Source organism: Physeter macrocephalus, chromosome 17 (genome assembly GCF_002837175.3).
Source record: "Physeter macrocephalus isolate SW-GA chromosome 17, ASM283717v5, whole genome shotgun sequence".
NCBI classification, from domain to species: domain Eukaryota; kingdom Metazoa; phylum Chordata; class Mammalia; order Artiodactyla; family Physeteridae; genus Physeter; species Physeter macrocephalus.
In genome coordinates this window covers 5,012,530-5,031,810 of record NC_041230.1, presented here as the reverse complement: position 1 = coordinate 5,031,810, position 19,281 = coordinate 5,012,530, and the positions used below count along the sequence as shown (strand labels likewise).

Below are 19,281 nucleotides of genomic sequence, written 5' to 3'. Positions count from 1 at the left end.
AATGAATGAATGAGTTAATAAATAAAATATTTTTTAAAAAACAACTACACTACCCAGCAGGCTGTGCTTTGCGGGATGGCTGTGAGGGCCGGACTGATGGCGTCACAGAAAAGGGGCGTTACTGGCTCGCGTTGTCAGGGGTGGGACTTCCTGCGCCTGACGAGCGGGCTTTTCTTTGTGGTGCGGCTGGTGTGTCCCCACCCACTACGAGCTCTTCCCGGGGCTTAGGGACGGAGCGGGGAGGACAGCCAGTAGGGCCCACCTGTGCCTTTGTACGACCTGGGGGAGGGTCAGCTAAGCCCGCTGCCGCCGGTCTCCGGCGCCCTCACGTGGCCCTACGCTCCCCGCGGTGCGATGGCGGCGCTGGTGACCCCGGCGCAGGTGAGTGGACTGTGCACCAGGCCACGCCCGCTCGGACCCCACCCACGTGGCCGAGGCGCGCTTCTCTGCAGGATTGTGGTGTCCTGTGAGTCGTCACCTTGTTTGTCGGAGCCTCGGGATGGGGTCGCTTGTGCTCCGGGTGGGAATCCAGGTTAGGGGCTTCACGCGGAGGGTCCCATTTCTGTCAAGTCAGTGGGACGCTGTGTGGTAGGGAGAGATGTGGCTTCTCGAATCCCCCTGACCCCATACCGCTGGCGTGGGAGGAGCGCAGGCCGCACAGTCCGGAGACCTTTCTGTGTGTTGCGGCCCCGCCCCTTCCCGAGTCGAGGACCTTTAGCAGCTTTCCCTGTTGCCCTTGGTTTCTGTTTTCTCGGGCACAAAACAGGAATATTAAAGTTCCTCCAACTGGGTTTGAGGGAACTAGAAAAAGCACATGGGTGACGTGTATCCCCCCGCGTCTAGCACGGTGCAGGGAGCATGGCTCTGGCTCTCTTTCCACGGAGATGCCTCCTGAGCCTTTGTTGATCTTAGAGGCTCATTCCTGGGGGAATCTGACCCTTGGGCTCCCCAGCTGTGAAATCTCTACAAAGATAAGGGCTGGGGTGGGGAAGAGGCCGGAGTAGCCTGCAGCAGCTTGGGGATTGCAGCTCTGCTAGGACAGAAGAGGTGTCAGGACAGGCAGGGTGCCCAGAAGGCCAAGGAATTTGTCTTCCAGTTTACAGCCAGTGGAACTGGCTTCCCACTGAATCTGTTTTCCTGTTTGAGGTTCAGTTACATATGGTAAGTGACGATAATGTGCAGGAGTTTGGTGTCCCTTTGGACACAAAAACACAAGAGGTCCTGGGTAACTCCATAGCCGTGGCCCTGAGTACCCTCATCATAGTCCTGACTGCTGTCAGGACTTGTCTTATTTGTGAACTTCCCATTCACTTGGCTCCTTCCTCACTTTATATCAGACTCACTCCAGTGTGCTGTCCTGAAACAGGCTTTCCCTGGTGCCCTGTCGAAAGCAGCCTGTAACCTCTTGTCTTCTCGCGCTATTTTCTTGACTTTGGAATCTTTGGGTCCCCGTGACATTGTCTTGCTCATTTATTTAGTTGCTTGTTTAGGATCTCTTCCCAGCCCCCGAGCATGAGCACCTGTTGCTGCTCAGGACCTAGAACAACAGCCTGGGCTTTGTACTCAACAATGGTTCAGTGAATGAATGGGTCTCCCCCTCAGGTGCTTGCCTCACACTTACAATAAATACAGTCTTTCTCCCAACTATGGCCCACAGGGCGCTCTCTACTTGATCTGCCCCTTGCTTACCCCCAAGCTTTTTTCCCTCCATTTTTCCCTCATTCACTGCACATGGCCAGGCAGTCCTGAACTTGTAAAACTCCTGCCCAGTTTGCAGCTTCAACTTGCACTTCTCTTTGTCTGGGGCCCTGTTCCCAGTTCTCTGCAGGGCTGTCTCTCCTCACCCTTCCTGTGCATCAGTGTCACCTCTTAAGATAGTCTTTTCCTGGCTGTTTTATAATAATTCTGGCTAAGGTACCCCTGCTCCCACCTGCCAATCTTCTGGCAACTCTGTTCCTGCTTTTACTGGATGTTCAATTCCCACTTCTGCTCCTTAAATTTGAGGTTGTGGCTGATTTTCTAGAGCTGTCTGGGGCTCAGACCTCTGGCTGTGACACGGAGGTGATGATGGCATTTACCTCATGGGCTGTGGGAGGATTACTAAGAGTCACAAAATACATTGAACACGTAACTGTGCCAGGCAGTCCAGCACCTGCCACGTAAACATTTTCTCTTTAGGTCTCCAAACTGCCTGGTGAAGTGGGACTGATTGTTGTATTGATGCAGAAATCGAAGCTTAGAGAAATGATGGGATGTCCTCTCTGTGGTCGCACTGGCAGGAAGTGTCAAATTCCAGAGTCTTGATTCAAACCCTGGAAGTCTGGCTCCCGAGCAAGGGATCTTATTGTGTAAAGGCCTCAACTTGGGGCAGGTGCACTGTGAGGACCAGGGAGGCTTAGCTGCTATCACTTTACTGTTACCATTGTTGGAATTATCATCATGATAATTTTTCCCAGAGCACTTACCATCTCTCCCCAGTCCTCTTGGAACGCCATTGTCTGTGTCACTGTGACACTGTCTGTGTCACCTCCAGTGACTTCCTTCATGGGAGGCTTTTCTCTGAGCCATAATTGCATTGTGTCCCAAGGTTGCATCTGCTTCCCCCTTGAGCCCAACACAGAACTTGGCGATCCGGAGGCCTCAGTGATTCAAGCCGGGGTCTCTCTGCATCTTCACCAGCAACAGAGTGACAGGGTTGATCCCATCCAAGTGCACAAGGCCAACACCACTACCTGTGTCTGACTCTCCAGGTGGTGGTGACCTTTAAGAATGTGGCTGTGACCAAGAGGAGTGGAGACAACTTGACCTGGACCAGAGGACTCTGTACCAGGAGGTGATGCTGGAGACTTTGAGCTTCTGGTCTCACTGGGTAAGTGCTCAGCTCTCACACCTGTGGGGGACCCCACCCACCTTGTTTCTGGGCTGATCAGAAAGGTCACAGGAGTCACCTTTCCTCCTCCCCACAGGTCCTGCAGTTTTCTGGTCCCTTCTCCTGCCTGGTCTCCCTGTGTCTGTAGCAGTGATTGGTGGGATAGAAACAATGTCCTTCTGAACACCAGCCCCCATCCCAGTGCCCAGCACCCTCGGGCCTCAGTCTGAGGTCCCTGTTCCAGATTCCACAGGAGGGAAGCTGACCGGCCCAGCCTGGTGAGGTCAGGTGTCCCCACAGCCCAGTTAGCAGGGCTGTTCTCAGAAGAGAGGGTGAGTCAGGCAGACCCCTACATGGCATTTGTCATCAGTGCCACCCAGGGATCTTCCTAAATAGCACAGTCTCGGTTCAAAGGTCCCTGGTGTCTACATGATCCTCACATGTTTCCTGTGGCCTGGGCAGATTGCTATGTGGCAATACTTGGAGGGCCAGGGAAAGATTCCCCAGGAAGCTGTATAGGCTCTGAATCATCAAACAACAAATAGGACTATTTGTCCCATAGCCTGGATTGATGGACAGAGTCCTCTGGTCCAGGAATCAAGGGGTAGATATGTGAGTGGCACCACTGACAGTTATCCATAGAGAGGCACTAGGGAAAATTTTTGCTTCCTGCCTTCATGAAGCACTGATTGTGTAGAGATCTTAGTTGCAAAGGGAAGAGTGCTTTCACTACCACAGTAGAATGATTCTGTTGTCCTGGAGAGTAACACTGCCAGTCTGCCACTTTGCACTACTCATGCTTCTGAATCAACAGGCAAAGTAAGAGTTAGTGTGCTGGCTCTGGTGACTGAATCTGATTATCAGGTGCAAATTGTACTATACTTCTCACTGCTACTTGCATAAAGGAAGTGTGTTTCTGGAATGCAGAGATCCCTTAAGATGTCTTGTCATGATCTATGGTAAAGTCAATGGAAAACTATCCACAGCCTACTTCAGGCAGGACAACTCATGGCCCAGACCCTTCAGGAAAGAATGCTTTGGTCACCCCACCAGGGAATAAAAAATGACCATTCGAGGTGCTGCTGAGGACAAAAGGAACATAGAATGGATTGTGGAAGAGCTACATATTAGTTAGCTCATGTGACCATTAACAGAAGTGAGGATAGTAATCAGTAATGTCGTGAGTATTTCTTCCTAATTTTTGTCATGAATGTGTGTGTACAGCCAATATCTTTTTCTTCCTTCTTTCACCCCCTTATCATTTATCAGAAGATGTGTTGACTTCACATCACAGTATTTAAGTATTGTTAAATTTATATAATAGTATTTGGTTATAGGATATCAAGGAGGAGAGTGAATGTTACCCAGGGAAACTGTCTCCTTTCTGAAGAAGGAGTTATTGTATTTTTGGTTGTACACAGGATAGTTGTATCATGACCTTGTTGTTGTCTTTATTTGGAGATAAGGAGTGGTTTAAGTTTGTATGGTGCCAAGTTGACAAGAGGTGGACTTGTGATGATTAATTTTATATATCAACTTGAGTCGGCTGTAATACCTGAATATTGTTCAAATACCAGTCTAGGTTTCACTGTGAAGCTTTTTTTTAATGGAGTAAATACCTATATTTTTATTTGTAATTTTTAAATTTATAGACCAAACACATATGCAAAAAGAATGGCCTCAACTTAATGTCATGTTGTCCCTTAAGAAAGTAGAAAAATAAGACAAAGCCGAATTAAGCAAGACTTTGGTTCAATATTATACTGGAAATTTTAATAAAACTAGACTTCTATTCAGTATTGAGATGGAGGTTATAGTCACAATAATGAGGCAATAAAAAGTAAAATTACTCACATTGTTAAGGAAAAAATAAAACTGATCTATGGAGAAAACTCTATGGGATCTCCAAACAAAGCATGACCCAGAATAAACATATACAATGGACTACTACTCAGCCATAAAAAAGCATGAAATTTTGCCATTTGCAACAGCATGGATGGACTTGGAGGGTATTATGCTAAGTGAAATAAGTCAGATAGAGAAAGACAAATACTGTATGATATCACTTATATGTGGAATCTTAAAAATACAACAAACTAGTGAATATAACAAAAAAGAAGCTGACTCACAGATACAGAGAACAAACTAGTGGTTACCTGTGAGGAAAGGGAAGTGGGGAGGGGCCATATAAGGGTAGGGGAATCAGAGGTACAAACTGTGATGTACAAAATAAGCTACAAGGGTATATTGTATAACACAGGGAATATAGCCAATATTCTATAACTCTATAAATGGAGTACAACCTTTAAAAATTGAGAATCACTATATTGTACTCCTATAATTTATATAACATTGTACATCAGCTATACTTCAATAAAAAACAAAACATAACATTAACCAAAAAAACCTGCTAGAACGACTGAGTATCTGAAGCTTGAAGAATTCAAGATCCATATAAAAGAAACCATTCTATTTGCAATAGCAATAAACAGTTGAGAACTTCAGATCCCCCCTCCCTGCCCCAAATGTCTGTGTTGAAATGTACCAGGGACTTGTTTTAATCATGCACTGTGAGACATGCAGACATGGAAGTTATTATGAAGAAGGACATTTACACGGTTCCCTAGAAACAGGAAGCACAGCATGTCATACTGGGCCACATATGCTGGGCCTCCACCTTCTGCTCAGGAGGCAGGTCAAGAAGAGCATGGCTCACAGCCTTGAAAAATTCTGGCAGACTCTGGGCTACAGGGGTCATCCCTAGTTGCCACCCAGAAGAGGACCTTCACCCAATCGTGAGGCACCTTTATGGCATTGGAGGACTTCCAGTCACCAGAATTGGGATAAATGAATGTCTGTTCTTCATAAATCACCCAGTCTATGGTGTTCTGTTATAGCAGACCTATAAGACTAAGACAGACAGTTTGAAATTTTTCAGCGGGCTCCATTTTGGAAGGGTGGACCCTAGTTGTCCCGTACCTAGCTCTGGTATAGGTACCAGAGCTAGGTACCTATACCAGAGCTAGGTACGGTATAGGGCAGGGAGGATTATTGGTTTGGTGTGTGAGTTTGATAAGGTTATGGTTGGGGGTGTGGGCTCTAGATTGGTCGGTTTGTGTATAACAAGCATGCTTATAGGGGAGGAATTTGTTACCTGCAGGAATTAGCTAGCTCTGAGAGGGATAGCCTCGCTAGGAATAAGGCCCCAAAGGCCAGAGTAGGAAAAATACAAAAAAATAAGAAAATACAGTCAATACAATTAAAATTTAGCATACCATCAGATGTAGAAAATACATGCAAGATGGGTAAACAGAATTTTAAAAATTAGAGAAAAAAAAATTAAGACCCAAGTAAAAGGAGAGATATCTCACATTTATGGATTGTAACACTCAATAGTTCCTTCTAAATTGATCTATGTGTTAAGTGAAATCCAAGTCAAAATCTCGGTAAGCTCTTTTTTTTTTTTTTTAATAGAAATTGTGAAGTGGATTCTACAATGAAAATGCAAGTGCAAAGGACCAAGAATAGCCAAAACAACCTGGAAACAAGAAAGTGCTAGCGTAAATACAAATAGGTAAATGTAAGGGAATAGGAGGTCTAGAAATAAACATACACACAACTGATCACTTGTTTTTCAGTGAAGGAACAAAAGCAATTTGGTATAGAAAGAATGATTTGTTAGATCAGTGTGTGGTAGCAGTTGGGTATGCAATTGGGTATGCAAAGAGAACTTATAAAAATTAAATAACTATGGATCATAGACATATACAGAAAAACCTAAAACTGCAAGAGTTACAAAATACTGGGTTGGCCAGAGAAGTTGGTTCGGGTTTTTCGGTAGCATCTTACCGGAAAACCCGAACGAACTTTTTGGCCAACCCAATAAAACAGGAACACAGGTTTTGACCTTGTGTGGAAGTCACATGCCCTACGTCTTCTCCAGTATTGCATGTGCTGACTCTACGCCAGTCACACCTTTTTTCTATCTAGCTCCTCTCATTCAAAGCCCAACCCCACCTCTCCCACCACAGCCCAAGAGACTCCCAGCTGACCTCATTTACTCTTGTCTTTTCCATTATGGTTTATTACAAGATGTTGAATATAGTTCCCTGTGCTCTACAGTAGGACCTTGTTGTTTATCTGTATATAGTAGTTTGTATCTGTTTATCCTAAGCTCCTAATTTATCCCTCCCTCCACTCCCTTTCCCTTTTGGTAACCGTAAGTTTGTTTTCTATATCTGTGAGTCTGTTTCTGTTTCTGTTTTGTTTTTTTTTTTCTGGTAGAATCTTTTATTTCAGTGATTAAAAGAACGCGCTAAACGGAAACTATGCTGATTTACCTTAGGCATGCACCTCTACCTGAAACTGCTCTTAGTTTTTGAGTGGCCTAAATCTTTATAACTTATTTTTTCATTTAGGCACATCTTTAAATTTTTTTGGACCCCAATATACAGGGTAAGTTAACTTCTTCCTTTTGGCAGTTTATTATGAGAATTATGTTCACTGGCTAGATTTCTTTAACCAAGGGCCTCTAGACTCTCAGTCTACCTGTACTAGCTCAAGACTGTACTTTATATAGATATTTAACTGAATCACAGTATAAGGGAGAGAAATAATCTAGAAAGGTGAAATGTACTGTATGAATATTCCATACATCTTTTTTTCCAGCACTGATAGTCAAACACTAGATAAGGAGGCCTACAGTCAAGTACCAAATTACTCTTTCCCCTGCTGCTGCCCTTTCTGAGAGACACAAAGATGTATGTCAATCTCTCTAGAAATCTGAAACGAATCCACACAACTAACAGATTATTACCTATGTGGTCCCACTATCAAATTATATAGCAGTTCCACTATTAAAATTGTAGGGAGCAGTTAATGGGACTATGAGAAAAGCTTCATCCCTTATACAGTAATATACATCTAGTAGAATTTTCCATTCATCTGTCATTTGTTTTCCCAAGATTAGCATTAAAAAACACAAACCCAAACACATTTGACCCTTAAACCCCCCCAACACACACACAAAAAAATTGGTCTTTGTTCATTCTCAAATGACAGGATGTCCCAAGAGTGACAAAGGTGGGAGCCGATCCCCCCATAGCCTTTTCTTCAACCATCCCATCAACTGCTCTTCATTTCTTGAACTACCTTCCTTTTCCAAAGAGGTAATGCTGAGGTCAGTCAGAACGGCTTTCTGAGAAGACTGGCTTGGATTTCTGGGTCTGTTCCAGTCGATTCAAGTTGAATTGGCTTGTATCAATGAAGCGCCCAATGCAGTTCACAAAACAGGCCTCAGCCGGACTGTCCAACTTTGGCCCAGGCTTGTCCATGCACTTTTCCCAACAAAGTTTCGTCATCTGGTGCACCAGCTGCTGGAAGCACTGCTTCTGAGTCTCTACCTCCATGAAATGCTGCAGCTGCCAGTCAACCGAGCCCAAACCCGCTGCGGAGGAAGATGAGGAGGAATCCATCCCAGCACGGCCACACGTGCCGAGATGAACTCCGCACCAACTCACCAACCTTTGCGTCTGCTTCTGTTTTGTTTTGTTTTTTAATATTTTATTTATTACCATTTATTTTTGGCTGCATTGGGTTTTCGTTGCTGTGCACGGGCTTTCTCTAGTTGTGGTGAGTGGGGGCTACTGTTTGTTGGGGTGCGTGGGCTTCTCATTGTGGTGGCTTCCCTTGTTGCGGAGCACGGGCTCTAGGTGCACAGGCTTCAGTAGCTGTGGCGCGCGTGCTCAGTAGCTGTGGTTCGAGGGCTCTAGAGCACAGGCTCAGTAGTTGTGGTGCACAGGGTTAGTTGCTCCGTGGCATGTGAGATCTTCCCAGACCAGGGCTCGAACCCGTGTCCCCTGCATTGGCAGGCGGCTTCTTAACCACGGTGCCACCAGGGAAGCCCCTGTTTCTGTTTTGTAATAAGTTCATTTGTATCATATTTTAGATTCCACGTATAAGGGATATCATATGGTATTTGTCTTTCTCTTTCTGGCTTATTTTGCTTAGTATGATAACCTCTAGGTCCATCCATGTAGCTGCAGATAGCATTATTTCATTCTTTTTTATGGCTGAGTAGTATTCCTGTGTGTGTGTGTGTGTGTGTGTGTGTGTGTGTGTGTGTGTGTGTGTATACACACACACCACATCTTTATCCTTCCATCTGTTGGACATTTATGTAGTTTCCATGTCTTGGCTATTGTAAATAGTCCTGCTGTGAACATAGGGGTGCATGTACCTTTTTGAATTAGCATTTTCTCCAGATGTATGCCCAGGAGTGGGATTGCTGGATCATATGGTAACTCTATTTTTAGTTTTTTAAGGAAGCTCCATACTGTTCCCCATAGTGGCTTTACCAGCTTACATACCCACCAACAGCGTAGGAGGGTTTTCTTTTCACTACACCCTCTCCAGCATTTATTTGTTGACTTTTTCATGATGGCCATTCTGACCAGTGTGAGGTGATACCACATTATAGTTCTGATTTTCATTTCTCTACCAATTAGCGACGTTGAGCATCTTTTTATGTGCCTATTGACCATCTGTATGTTCTCTGGAGAAAAGTCTATTTAGGTCTCTGTCCATTTTTTTTGTTGGGTTATTTGGTTTTTGTTGTTATTGAGTTGTATGAGCTGTTTGTATATTTTGGAAATTAAGCCCTTGTCAATCACATTGTTTGCAAATATTTTCTCCCAGTCCCTAGGTTGTCTTTTCGTTTTTTTCATGGTTTCCTTTGCTGTGCAAGAGCTTATAAGTTTGATTAGGTCCCATTTGTTTATTTTTGCTTTTATTTCTTTTGCCTTGGAAGACTGACCTAAGAAAACATTGCTATGGTTTATGTCAGAGAATGTTTTGCATATGTTCTCTTCTAAGAGTTTTATGGTATCATGTCTCATGTTTAAGTCTTTAAGCCATTTTGAGTTTATTTTTGTTTATGGTATGAGGGAGTGTTCTAACTTCATTGATTTACATGTGGCTGTCCAGCTTTCCCACCACCACTTCCTGAAGAGACTGTCTTTTTTCCATTGTATATTCTTGCCTCCTTTGTTGAAAATTAATTGACCATAGGTGTGTGGGTTTATTTCTGGGCTCTCTCTTCTGTTCCATTGATCCATGTGTCTGTTTTTATGCCAGTACCATGCTGTTTTGATGACTATAACTTTGTAGTATTGTCTGTGGTGTGGGAGGGTTATGCTTCCAGCTTTGTTCTTTTTCCTCAGGATTGCTTTGGCAATATGGGTCTTTTATGGGTCCATATAAATTTTAGAATTTTTTTGTTCTAGTTCTGTGAAAAATGTCATGGGTAATTTGATGGAGATTTCATTGAATCTGTAGATCGCTTTGGGTAGTATGGCCATTTTAACACTATTAATTCTCCTAACCCAAGAGCATGGGATAGCTTTCCATTTCTTTGAATCATCTTCAGTTTCTTTTATCAGTGTTTTATAGATCTCAGCATATAAGTCTTTCACATCCTTGATCAGGTTTATTTCTAAGTATTTTAATTTTTTTAATGCAATTGTAAAAGGGATTGTTTTCTTGCTTTCCCTTTCTGATATTTCATTGTTAGTGTAAAGAAGTGCAACTGATTTCTGTGTGTTAATCTTGTATCCTGCTACCTTGCTGAATTCATTTATCAGTTCTAGTAGTTTTTGTGTGGAGTCTTTAGGGTTTTCAATATATAGTATCATGTCATCTGCATATAATGAGAATTTTACATCTTTCCTTTCAATTTGGATACTTTTTCTTGTTTGATTGCTCTGGCTAGGACTTCCAATACTATGTTGAATAGAAGTGGTGAGGGTGGGCATCCTTGTCTTGTTCCAGATTTTAACAGGAAGGCTTTCAGCTTTTCACCATTGAGTATTATGTTGGCTGTGGGTTTGTCATAAGTAGCTTTTTTTTGGCTGCGTTGGGTCTTTGTTGCTGCACGCGGGCTTTCTCTAGTTGCAGTGAGTGGGGGTTACTTTTTGTTGCAGTGCGTGGGTTTCTCATTGTGGTGGCTTCTCTTTTTGCAGAGCACGGGCTCTAGGCACATGGGCTTCAGTAGTTTTGGCACGCGGGCTCAGTAGTTGTGGCTCGCGGGCTCTAGAGCACAGGCTCAGTAGTTGTGGCGTACAGGCTTACTTGCTCCGTGGCATGTGGGATCTTCCTGGACCAGGGCTCGAACCCATGTCCCCCTCATTGGCAGGCAGATTCTTAAACACTGCGCCACCAGGGAGGTCCCATAAATAGCTTTTATTATGTTGAGATATGTTCCCTTTATACCCACTTTGGTGAGAGTTTTTATCATGAATGGATGTTGAATTTTATCAAATGCTTTTTCTGCATCTATTGAGATGGTCATGTGGTTTTTGTCTTTTCTTTTGTTGATGTGGTGTATTACATTGATTGATTTACATATGTTGAACCATCCTTGTGACCGTGGGATGAATCCAACTTGATCCTGTTGTATGATCTTTTTTATGTGTTGTTGGATTCGGTTTGCTAATATTTTGTGGAGAATTTTTGCATCTATATTCATCAACGATATTGGCCTGTAATTTTCTTTTTTGGTGGTGTTTTTGTCTGGTTTTTGTATCAGGGTGGTGGTGGCTTCATAGAATGACTTTGGGAGTGTTCCATCCTCTTCAGTCTTTTGGAAGACTTTGAGATGGATTGGTATAAGTTCTTCTTTGTATGTTTGGTAGAAATTGACCTTATTTACTCTTTAGCTAATCTGTCATCCAGTCTGACACTCTTTAGGCTTCACCAGGAGTTATCACAAAACTCTGAGCCTGTAGAGAGGAAAACAGCACCAGGTCTTATCTCAGTGTCATCTGATTCCATTTACTGCTTTGCCTCTCAATAAATCTCTTATTCACCTCCTTGGAATTTCGTGTCACTTCTGGGTCTTTATCTGAGGCCAGCTCCCACACCACACACACACGCACATGCACACACCTCTCTCTCTCTCTCTCTCTCTCTCTCTCTCGGTCACTGTACTTCCTAACCTGTCTTAGTGATGATGACAGCCTCCCCCCCCACCCCCCCCCCACACTCATGCACACACACACACTCTGTCTCATGGTCGCTGTACTTCCTAACCTGTCTTAGTGATGATGACAGCCACCACCCCTGTCCAGGGGTCCAGGCAAGTGAGCCAGTCCATGCTGAATACCCTCCCTTCAGCCTTAATGGCATTGCCACATAACCTGTGGGGTGTTCCTCTTAAGTCTGACATAGTCCACGTGCCAATCTCCTGCTTATGGGTAACTTTACATGAACCCCCTCCTTCCCTGAACTCCAGGTGTATATTTTCACATGCCCACTTAACACCTCCACTTAGAGGTGCCTGCAATACCTCAGACTCAGCATGGTGACACCTAACTCCTGATAGTACTGCTGTTAATTACTCCTGCTATTGACTTTGCATCTTTGGCCTAAAGCCAAACTTCTAGGATTTATGTGAAACTTCTCTCACCCTTACAGCAGTGATCATTCCTACTTAAAAACTCAACCTAATGCTACAAGCAACTTCTTAGAAAATATTTGGACATAAAGGTAAAAGTCTTTAGGGACTTCCCTGGTGGTCCAGTGGCTAAGACTCCATGCTCCCAATGCAGGAGGCCTGGGTTCGATCCCTGGTCAGGTAACTAGATCCCACATGCAGCAACTAAGAGTTAGCATGCCACAGCTAAAGATCCCACACGCAGCAGCTAAAGATCCTGCACGCTGTAACGAAGATCCCGCGTGCTGCAACTAAGACCTGACACGGCCAAGTAAAATATAAATAAATAAATAAATACATATTTAACAAACAAAAAGGTAGAAGTCGTTACCTCATGCTGGGAATGAAGCTATAATAACAATTTTATGGCTACAATACTAAAATGATTGTGGTACCCTCCCAAATAATTCAAAATAAAAACAATATTCTGTTGGAAAATAAATTTTTAATTAATGCAAAAATGTAATTTCCATGAGGGAGAGAAAGATTGCTATTTATCCAGTGATAGGGGCAGTGCCTGGCAATAGCAAGCACTCCATAAATAAAATGATGGGTACAGATTTTCTGATTTTTTTTTTTTTAGCCACGCCGCATGGCTTGTGGAATCTTAGTTCCCCCACCAGGGATCGAGCCCGTGCCCCCTGCAGTGGAAGTGGGGAGTCTTAACCACTGGACCACCAGGGAATTCCCTTCCTGATTCTTTCTTGAATGCCCCATTCCCCTGTCCCTGCTTCCACCCCAGAAAATGCTTACCTGGCTTTGTGGGCAATCCAGCCATGATTGGCTGGAGCCAGGTCAGTATTTGTTAATTGGATTGCACAGAACTGAAGAGGGGGAGTACCCCATACCACAAGATCACCTGAGGCGGGGATGCAGTGCCTACATCAGCCCCATCTGGGCTGGAGCTGATCTCCATGGTTACAAATAGAGCACAACGTGTGTTCCTGTCCGTTTTAGTATTGTGGCCACAAAATTTTTATTATAGCTTCATTCCCAACGCTTTTGAACAAATAATTTGTTGGACTTTTACCTTTATGTCCAAATATTTTCTAAGAAGTTGCTTGTAGTATTAGGTTTGTGGGAAAGAGAAGATCTGGGGTGTAACCTACCCGAGATGAAATTTCTCATTGTGCTGATCACTGTTTCTGAATGCTTCTCCCCTTGTTGTGTCCAGACATTTAGAATGAATAAGATAGAGGGCAGTGGTGGTACAGTCATGTGCATTGATGTCTGGGCAATGGCTGTCTTTCTCACAGGGCTAAATTACTAGGGTAAGTGTGATCATTCATCATGAATCACTGCGGGGGGGGCGTTCATTATACACAGAGGCTGCACCCACTGAAAACAGCCTAAACATGTTGCTATTTTCTCTTTCCCAAATTTGCCACTTCATACCCACAAATAAAAGACTCAGCCTGTTAGCCTTTACAAAGATTTAAAGAACATTATATAATTTCTAAGTACCCATAAAATAATATATATTCACCTTGCTTGAATGAGGGCATTCATTCATTCAGTAGATATTTATTGAACACCTAGTATGGGCCAGGCATTGTGCTAGGTGCTCAGTGAATATTGATACATGAAAAAGAGACCAAAAGTGTATAGATCTTAAACAAGTGTAAGAAGGGGTTTCCTCAAAGTCCTTGAAGGATTTGACTTTGGTATACATGTCTTCCTGACTTCTGTCCTCTGCTCTGAGCACAACCCTTCACCACTAGACCCACTTCCACAAAAAAATGACTACTTCTGCATGTTGTCAATGGGTTGTGCATGACAATGGGCAGTATTTATGTAGGCAGCACAGACAGTAGCTTCTCACTTAATGTAGCAATAACACAATATTAATCAATGGGCACTGCCTTCCATAGCGATTGAACAAATGCTTGATGTGGGGTCAGGTCTCTTAATCCAAAAGCCACAGAGAGAGTGCAAAATGGGAAAAGTCTGTACCTGAGAAGGAACATTGTTAAGGAAAAATGAATTTGTTTTCAATTTGGTTTAAATCAGGTGTGGGATTCTACCCTCCTTTTGGATCCCCAAATAGGAAGAATCTCAGCACTTAGATAATCACAAACTGTGTGAGTGTTGAAATCCCTGCCCTGGTGGAAGGCAGCGCCAGGCTCACAGAGGCACACATCTGTCTCAAAGTCACCCTGCCCTTTGCAAATGGCAAAGATAACGTCACATGTTCTGATTTCCCCTTATTTCAAGGCTACATCATGTGAACTCCATTTAAAACAATGTGATTTTGCACTCCTGTAATGGATACCATGAGCACATTTAGATGTGAGAGTATGGGACAGGGTGGGGCGCCTTTCTACCAGTGTGCGGAAACTAGGGAACAGTTCCAAGGCTCATGGATAAGAGAAATAGGTACGTGGCCCCAGTGGCTTAAACCTCAGTCCTTGAAGGATGTGCCCCCACCACCATTCATAGAAGTCCTAGCCACAGCAGCTAGGCAAGAAAAATAAAAGGCATCCAAATTGCAAAGTGAGGAAACATTGGAATCATAAAGGAGTAATTATAGTTCAGGTGTACAAAACGGATTGGGAAGACTATTGAGGTTCTGGTCTCAGACACATCCCTGTACCACTGAGAACTTGAACTTTCTGTGAAGTACCAAACCCCAGGACACCTACAGCTATATTTAGAACAACATCTGCCAGGTGTAACCTTATGGTCTCAAGGTTCCCCTTTGTCAGTGCAAGAATTTCAGACCCCAACCAATGCTTGTTTAGCAAGCACTCTTCTTGCCATCTCTAAATAATTCCTTACAAACAACATATGTAACTAACTGTGCCCTTGCAGTTTTTTGCCTGTATAAGCTTCCTCCATTTTGTAATCCAGAGGAACATAGTTCAGGTGCTTCTTGAACCTGTCTCCCAGGCTGTAGTCTAATAAACCACAAATAAATGCCTCTTTATTTCAATAAGGTCTCCATTTCTGAAATTTAGGTTAACATTGCTTGGTGTAGTTGGCATTACCCAGTGTGACCTCCAGCACTTCTTCAGACTTGGTGTTGGCATTCAGTACCTACATGGACCCATTGTGTTTAGCCATCTTTTTTTTTTTTTTACGCGGGCCTCTCACTGTCGTGGCCTCTCCCGTTGCGGAGCACAGGCTCCGGACGCGCAGGCTCAGTGGCCATGGCTCATGGGCCTAGCCGCTCCACGGCATGTGGGATCTTCCCGGACTGGGGCACGAACCCGTGTCCCCTGCATCAGCAGGCAGACTCTCAACCACTGCGCCACCAGGGAAGCCCCGCGTTTAGCCATCTTTTCACTCACATAAAGACTGCAGAGAGTCCTCCTGAACCCAAAACTCTCATTTGGTCAAGGTTTAGATCATAAATAAAATTGGGTGTCTCTCAGTGTTGACTTTAGTCCTCCCTTTTGGGAGTGGAGTTTTTTTGTTTGTTTGTTTTATTTTGTTTTAATCTGTGCCTCTTGGTAGGAGATTCGGGTTTGAGGTTTCTTTTGATTTTGATGAGTACTCAGAATAATGCCAAGTTCTCATTCAAAACAAAACAAAACCCTGTCACCTTTGTGTTTAACACCTATGGGCCCTCATCCTGTAATGACCTATCTAGATGGGTCCATTTAACCTGGTATGATTTAAAATTGCCCTGGCCAAAATGGGGAGCTTTTGAAATTCCCAAATTTGTCAATCTTCATGCATGCCTAGAAAAAATTACCAGAAACAGGAAAACTAATGGAAAGCATATTTTTAAAAATTTATTATTTATAGCTGCATTGGGTCTTCATTGCTGCGCACAGGCTTTCTCTAGTTGCGATGAGCGGGGGCTACTCTTCGTTGCGGTGCACGGGCTTCTCATTTGGTGGCTTCTCTTGTTGCAGAGCGTGGGCTTCAGTAGTTGCAGAACGCTGGATCAGTAGTTGTGGCGCATGGGCTTACTTGATCCGTGGCATGTGGGGTCTTCCCGGACCAGGGATCAAACCCATGTCCCCTGCATTGGCAGGCAGATTCTTAACCAGTGTGCCACAAGGGAGGTCCCGGAAAGCATGTTTTAATTGATATTTAGAGGCCTCTAAACATAATACTGAGGAAATTGCTTCCCTCCAAACTGTAATTAAAAATTGACTCAGACTGTTTCTAAACTTAAGAAATCATGAAATTCTTTACCCCACTCCTATTCCCCTCTCAGTTCTGCACCTTCTCCTCCATTCCTTTACCTACCTCTTTCCAAACTCCCTTTTAATTTAACTTACCCCCTCTTTTCTCTTTCTCCACCAGATACCCTCCTCCTCCTCCTCCATCAGTTAACACTCCTGAGCCTAAACCCCACTCAACCCCCCTGTCCTGGCAGCCCCTATTAAAACGAAGTCCACCTGAACCCTTTATTGTCTTTGTCCCATGGAGTAAACGTGAACTTAGGGCTATAGCTAAAGAATTTTGTGATCCTTTTTGGACCTCATTTCCTTTGCCAAACAATTTAATCTTGTTATACAAATCTATGAACCAAGCTATTCTGATCCTTATCAACTTACACACATGCTGGTAGGGGAAGGCAGAGCAAAAGAATGGCTTAATAAAATGGATTGGAAAAAACCTATAGAAGACTTCCAAAGGAAAACAGCTGAAGATCAAGATAGGGCCAAAGGCTTAGCCAAAACCCTTTACTGGTTATTCCAGAAGTTTCCCCAAATATTACTGATTGAAACATACCCAACTGTGTACTCAAAACCTAAGGAACCTGTACTTGAATTCTTTGAAAGATTTCAAAAAACTTTCACACAGTATTCAGGGATGGAAGATGTTAATACCAACTCATGAATGGTTTAGATTAAGAACTTGCCACTTTAGTTAAAAGGCATCAGTGAAACTGGGCAGCCATGGATGCCCATGATTTATGCAGTTTGGCACAGCAGCTGTCCAAGACCACATAAAAATAGCCAAGAAGAAGGCTACTCAAATAATGAGTTTACAGCTTCAGTAACTGACTGGCCAAAAAAGGCCAACACGCCTCCAACCTTACAATGAAAGGCCGTCCAACACAGAAGACCTTCAAAGGTACCTTCGCTATTATTGCAAAAAAAGCCTGCGAATTTTAAAAGAGCTTGCTATAAATTCAGAAAGTCACTCAGAGAGAAAACAAAATCCTGCTAGCCCTTCTCCACACAAAGGTCCTATGCAACTTCCTTTCTGTCTCGCCTAGGGCTGCTCCAAGGAAATACCTGGGGTTTCTCCCTTTCTTCTCACTAACACTCTGGAGAATTGAATTCACCATTGTTTGAGAACAGACAGAGCTTTAATTCATACGGGGTACCACTCTTTCTGTTCTCAATCCCACCACTATGAAACATTCTCTTCTGTGGAGTACTAAAACAATTTCAATGGTGGGAGTTTCTAAGCACCCTTATGACTGTTTTTAAATCTCAGCCCACTCCATTCCAACTTGGCCCTGTCACAGAGACACATTCCTTTCTCCTTCTTCCACTCCTGTACACATCCTCAGAAGAGACTTCTTAGAGGCCCATAATGCACATGTTTCCTCCTCACAAAAGGGGGAAATGTTTTAAATCTGGAAGAACATTCCAATCAACAAGGCCCTAATGACACAAATTTAGGCCCTGCATGTGAAGCTGCCATCATTTTTCTCACATCAATCATAACCCCAAGAAAGGATGAACTTGTACAAACACTACGGTCCCAAATCTCTATGAATAGAGGGAAAATTCATTCAGCAACCCCAAACAAAATAGATGTAGGGGGCTTCCCTGGTGGCGCAGTGGTTGAGAGTCCGCCTGCCGATGCAGGGCACACGGGTTCGTGCCCCGCTCCGGGAAGATCCCACATGCCGCGGAGCGGCTGGGCCCTGGAGCCATGGCCACTGAGCCTGCGCGTCCGGAGCCTGTGCTCCGCAACGGGAGAGGCCACAACAGTGAGAGGCCTGCGTACCGCAAAAAAATAAATAAATAAAAATAAAAATAAAAAAATAGATGTAGACTCATCTTAACCCCTCCCCAACATCAAGTAGTATCTCCTCAAACAGGAACCTATAAAAGGAATTCAACATATCGTAAAAGACTATATTAAACAAGGTCTAGTGATTCCTTGCACCAGTCCTTGCAATACCCCCTTTCTCCCAGTTAGAAAACCTAATGGAAGAGGCATTTTGTTCAGTATTAAAGAGCCATCAATAATATAGTCAGTCATATCCCACCATCCAGTAGTCCTTAATTCCCATATTCCTTTATTTGCAGTTCCCACAGACAGCAAGGTTTTCACATGGCTCATTTATGTGGTGCTTTCTTTGTTATGCCAGTGGATCCAGACAGCCAATCCTTGTTTGCCTTTACTTGGAATGATCAACAGTACACTCGGACAGTATATACTTGGACAGGGATATATGGAGAGTCCTATTTACTTTTCTCAGACCTTAAAATCATACCTTGACAGCACAGACAGCACAGAAATTCTTGCTGTGGCCATGTACACCAGAATATGGAGATACCTGAGGGTAGTTAATTTCAAAGTCTGAAGTGAAATATTTATGGTTAGGATAGAATATGCCCCATAAAATGTTACAGGGAAGACAGAGACCAACTAAACAGAAATGATGGGGACTATTTAAATAAATTATTACAGGGCCCAGTGTTTGTAATTACATGTGTGCCAACGATAGAATGAAGGTCAAGGACCATATTCGTTACGGTATTTTTTTTTTTTCTCAAACTTTTAACGTGTCAAACTGTGCTACCACATATATTAGGCTTCCATTTTATTTTTTATGTTTTACTGAAGGTATTTCAAGGGTCTCAATAGGCCTTGTGATTTTCTGTTGGATTTTGCATAACTTGGTGGTTTTCAGGAACACATACAATGCATTGCTGTAGAACTGACTCTGTGAAGTTTTCTCCAGGATCGATCGATCGATCTCTCTCTCTCTCTCTCTCTC

The 19,281-nt window shown here is 43.5% G+C and overlaps 2 protein-coding genes and 1 long non-coding RNA gene across 5 annotated transcripts in view; 1 reads left to right on the top strand and 2 right to left on the bottom strand.

The window, feature by feature from the left end:
- Positions 1–153: 153 nt before the first annotated feature.
- Positions 154–19,281, top strand: part of LOC102978360 (uncharacterized) — a 21,258-nt gene continuing 2,130 nt past the window's right edge. Inside the window, exons 1-4 of one of the 3 annotated variants that reach the window (XR_008615490.1) lie at positions 154–381; positions 2,751–2,869; positions 6,344–6,443; positions 7,288–7,324. This is a non-coding gene — a long non-coding RNA (uncharacterized lncRNA). The other 2 variants (XR_008615491.1, XR_449220.3) reach the window with 2 other exon arrangements.
- On the bottom strand, positions 7,960–11,834 carry LOC102978090 (mitochondrial import inner membrane translocase subunit Tim8 A-like). Its single transcript, XM_055078965.1, has one exon. It carries the CDS (start codon positions 8,443–8,445, stop codon positions 8,050–8,052), a length of 396 nt encoding a protein of 131 aa, XP_054934940.1. The 5' UTR covers positions 8,446–11,834; the 3' UTR covers positions 7,960–8,049.
- The window catches only part of LOC102978563 (zinc finger protein OZF), an 18,230-nt gene continuing 14,594 nt past the window's right edge, over positions 15,646–19,281 (bottom strand). The window contains exon 5 of the transcript XR_008615486.1: positions 15,646–16,329. The gene's annotated coding sequence lies outside the window, so the exon portion shown is untranslated. The remainder of the gene's footprint in view (positions 16,330–19,281) is intronic.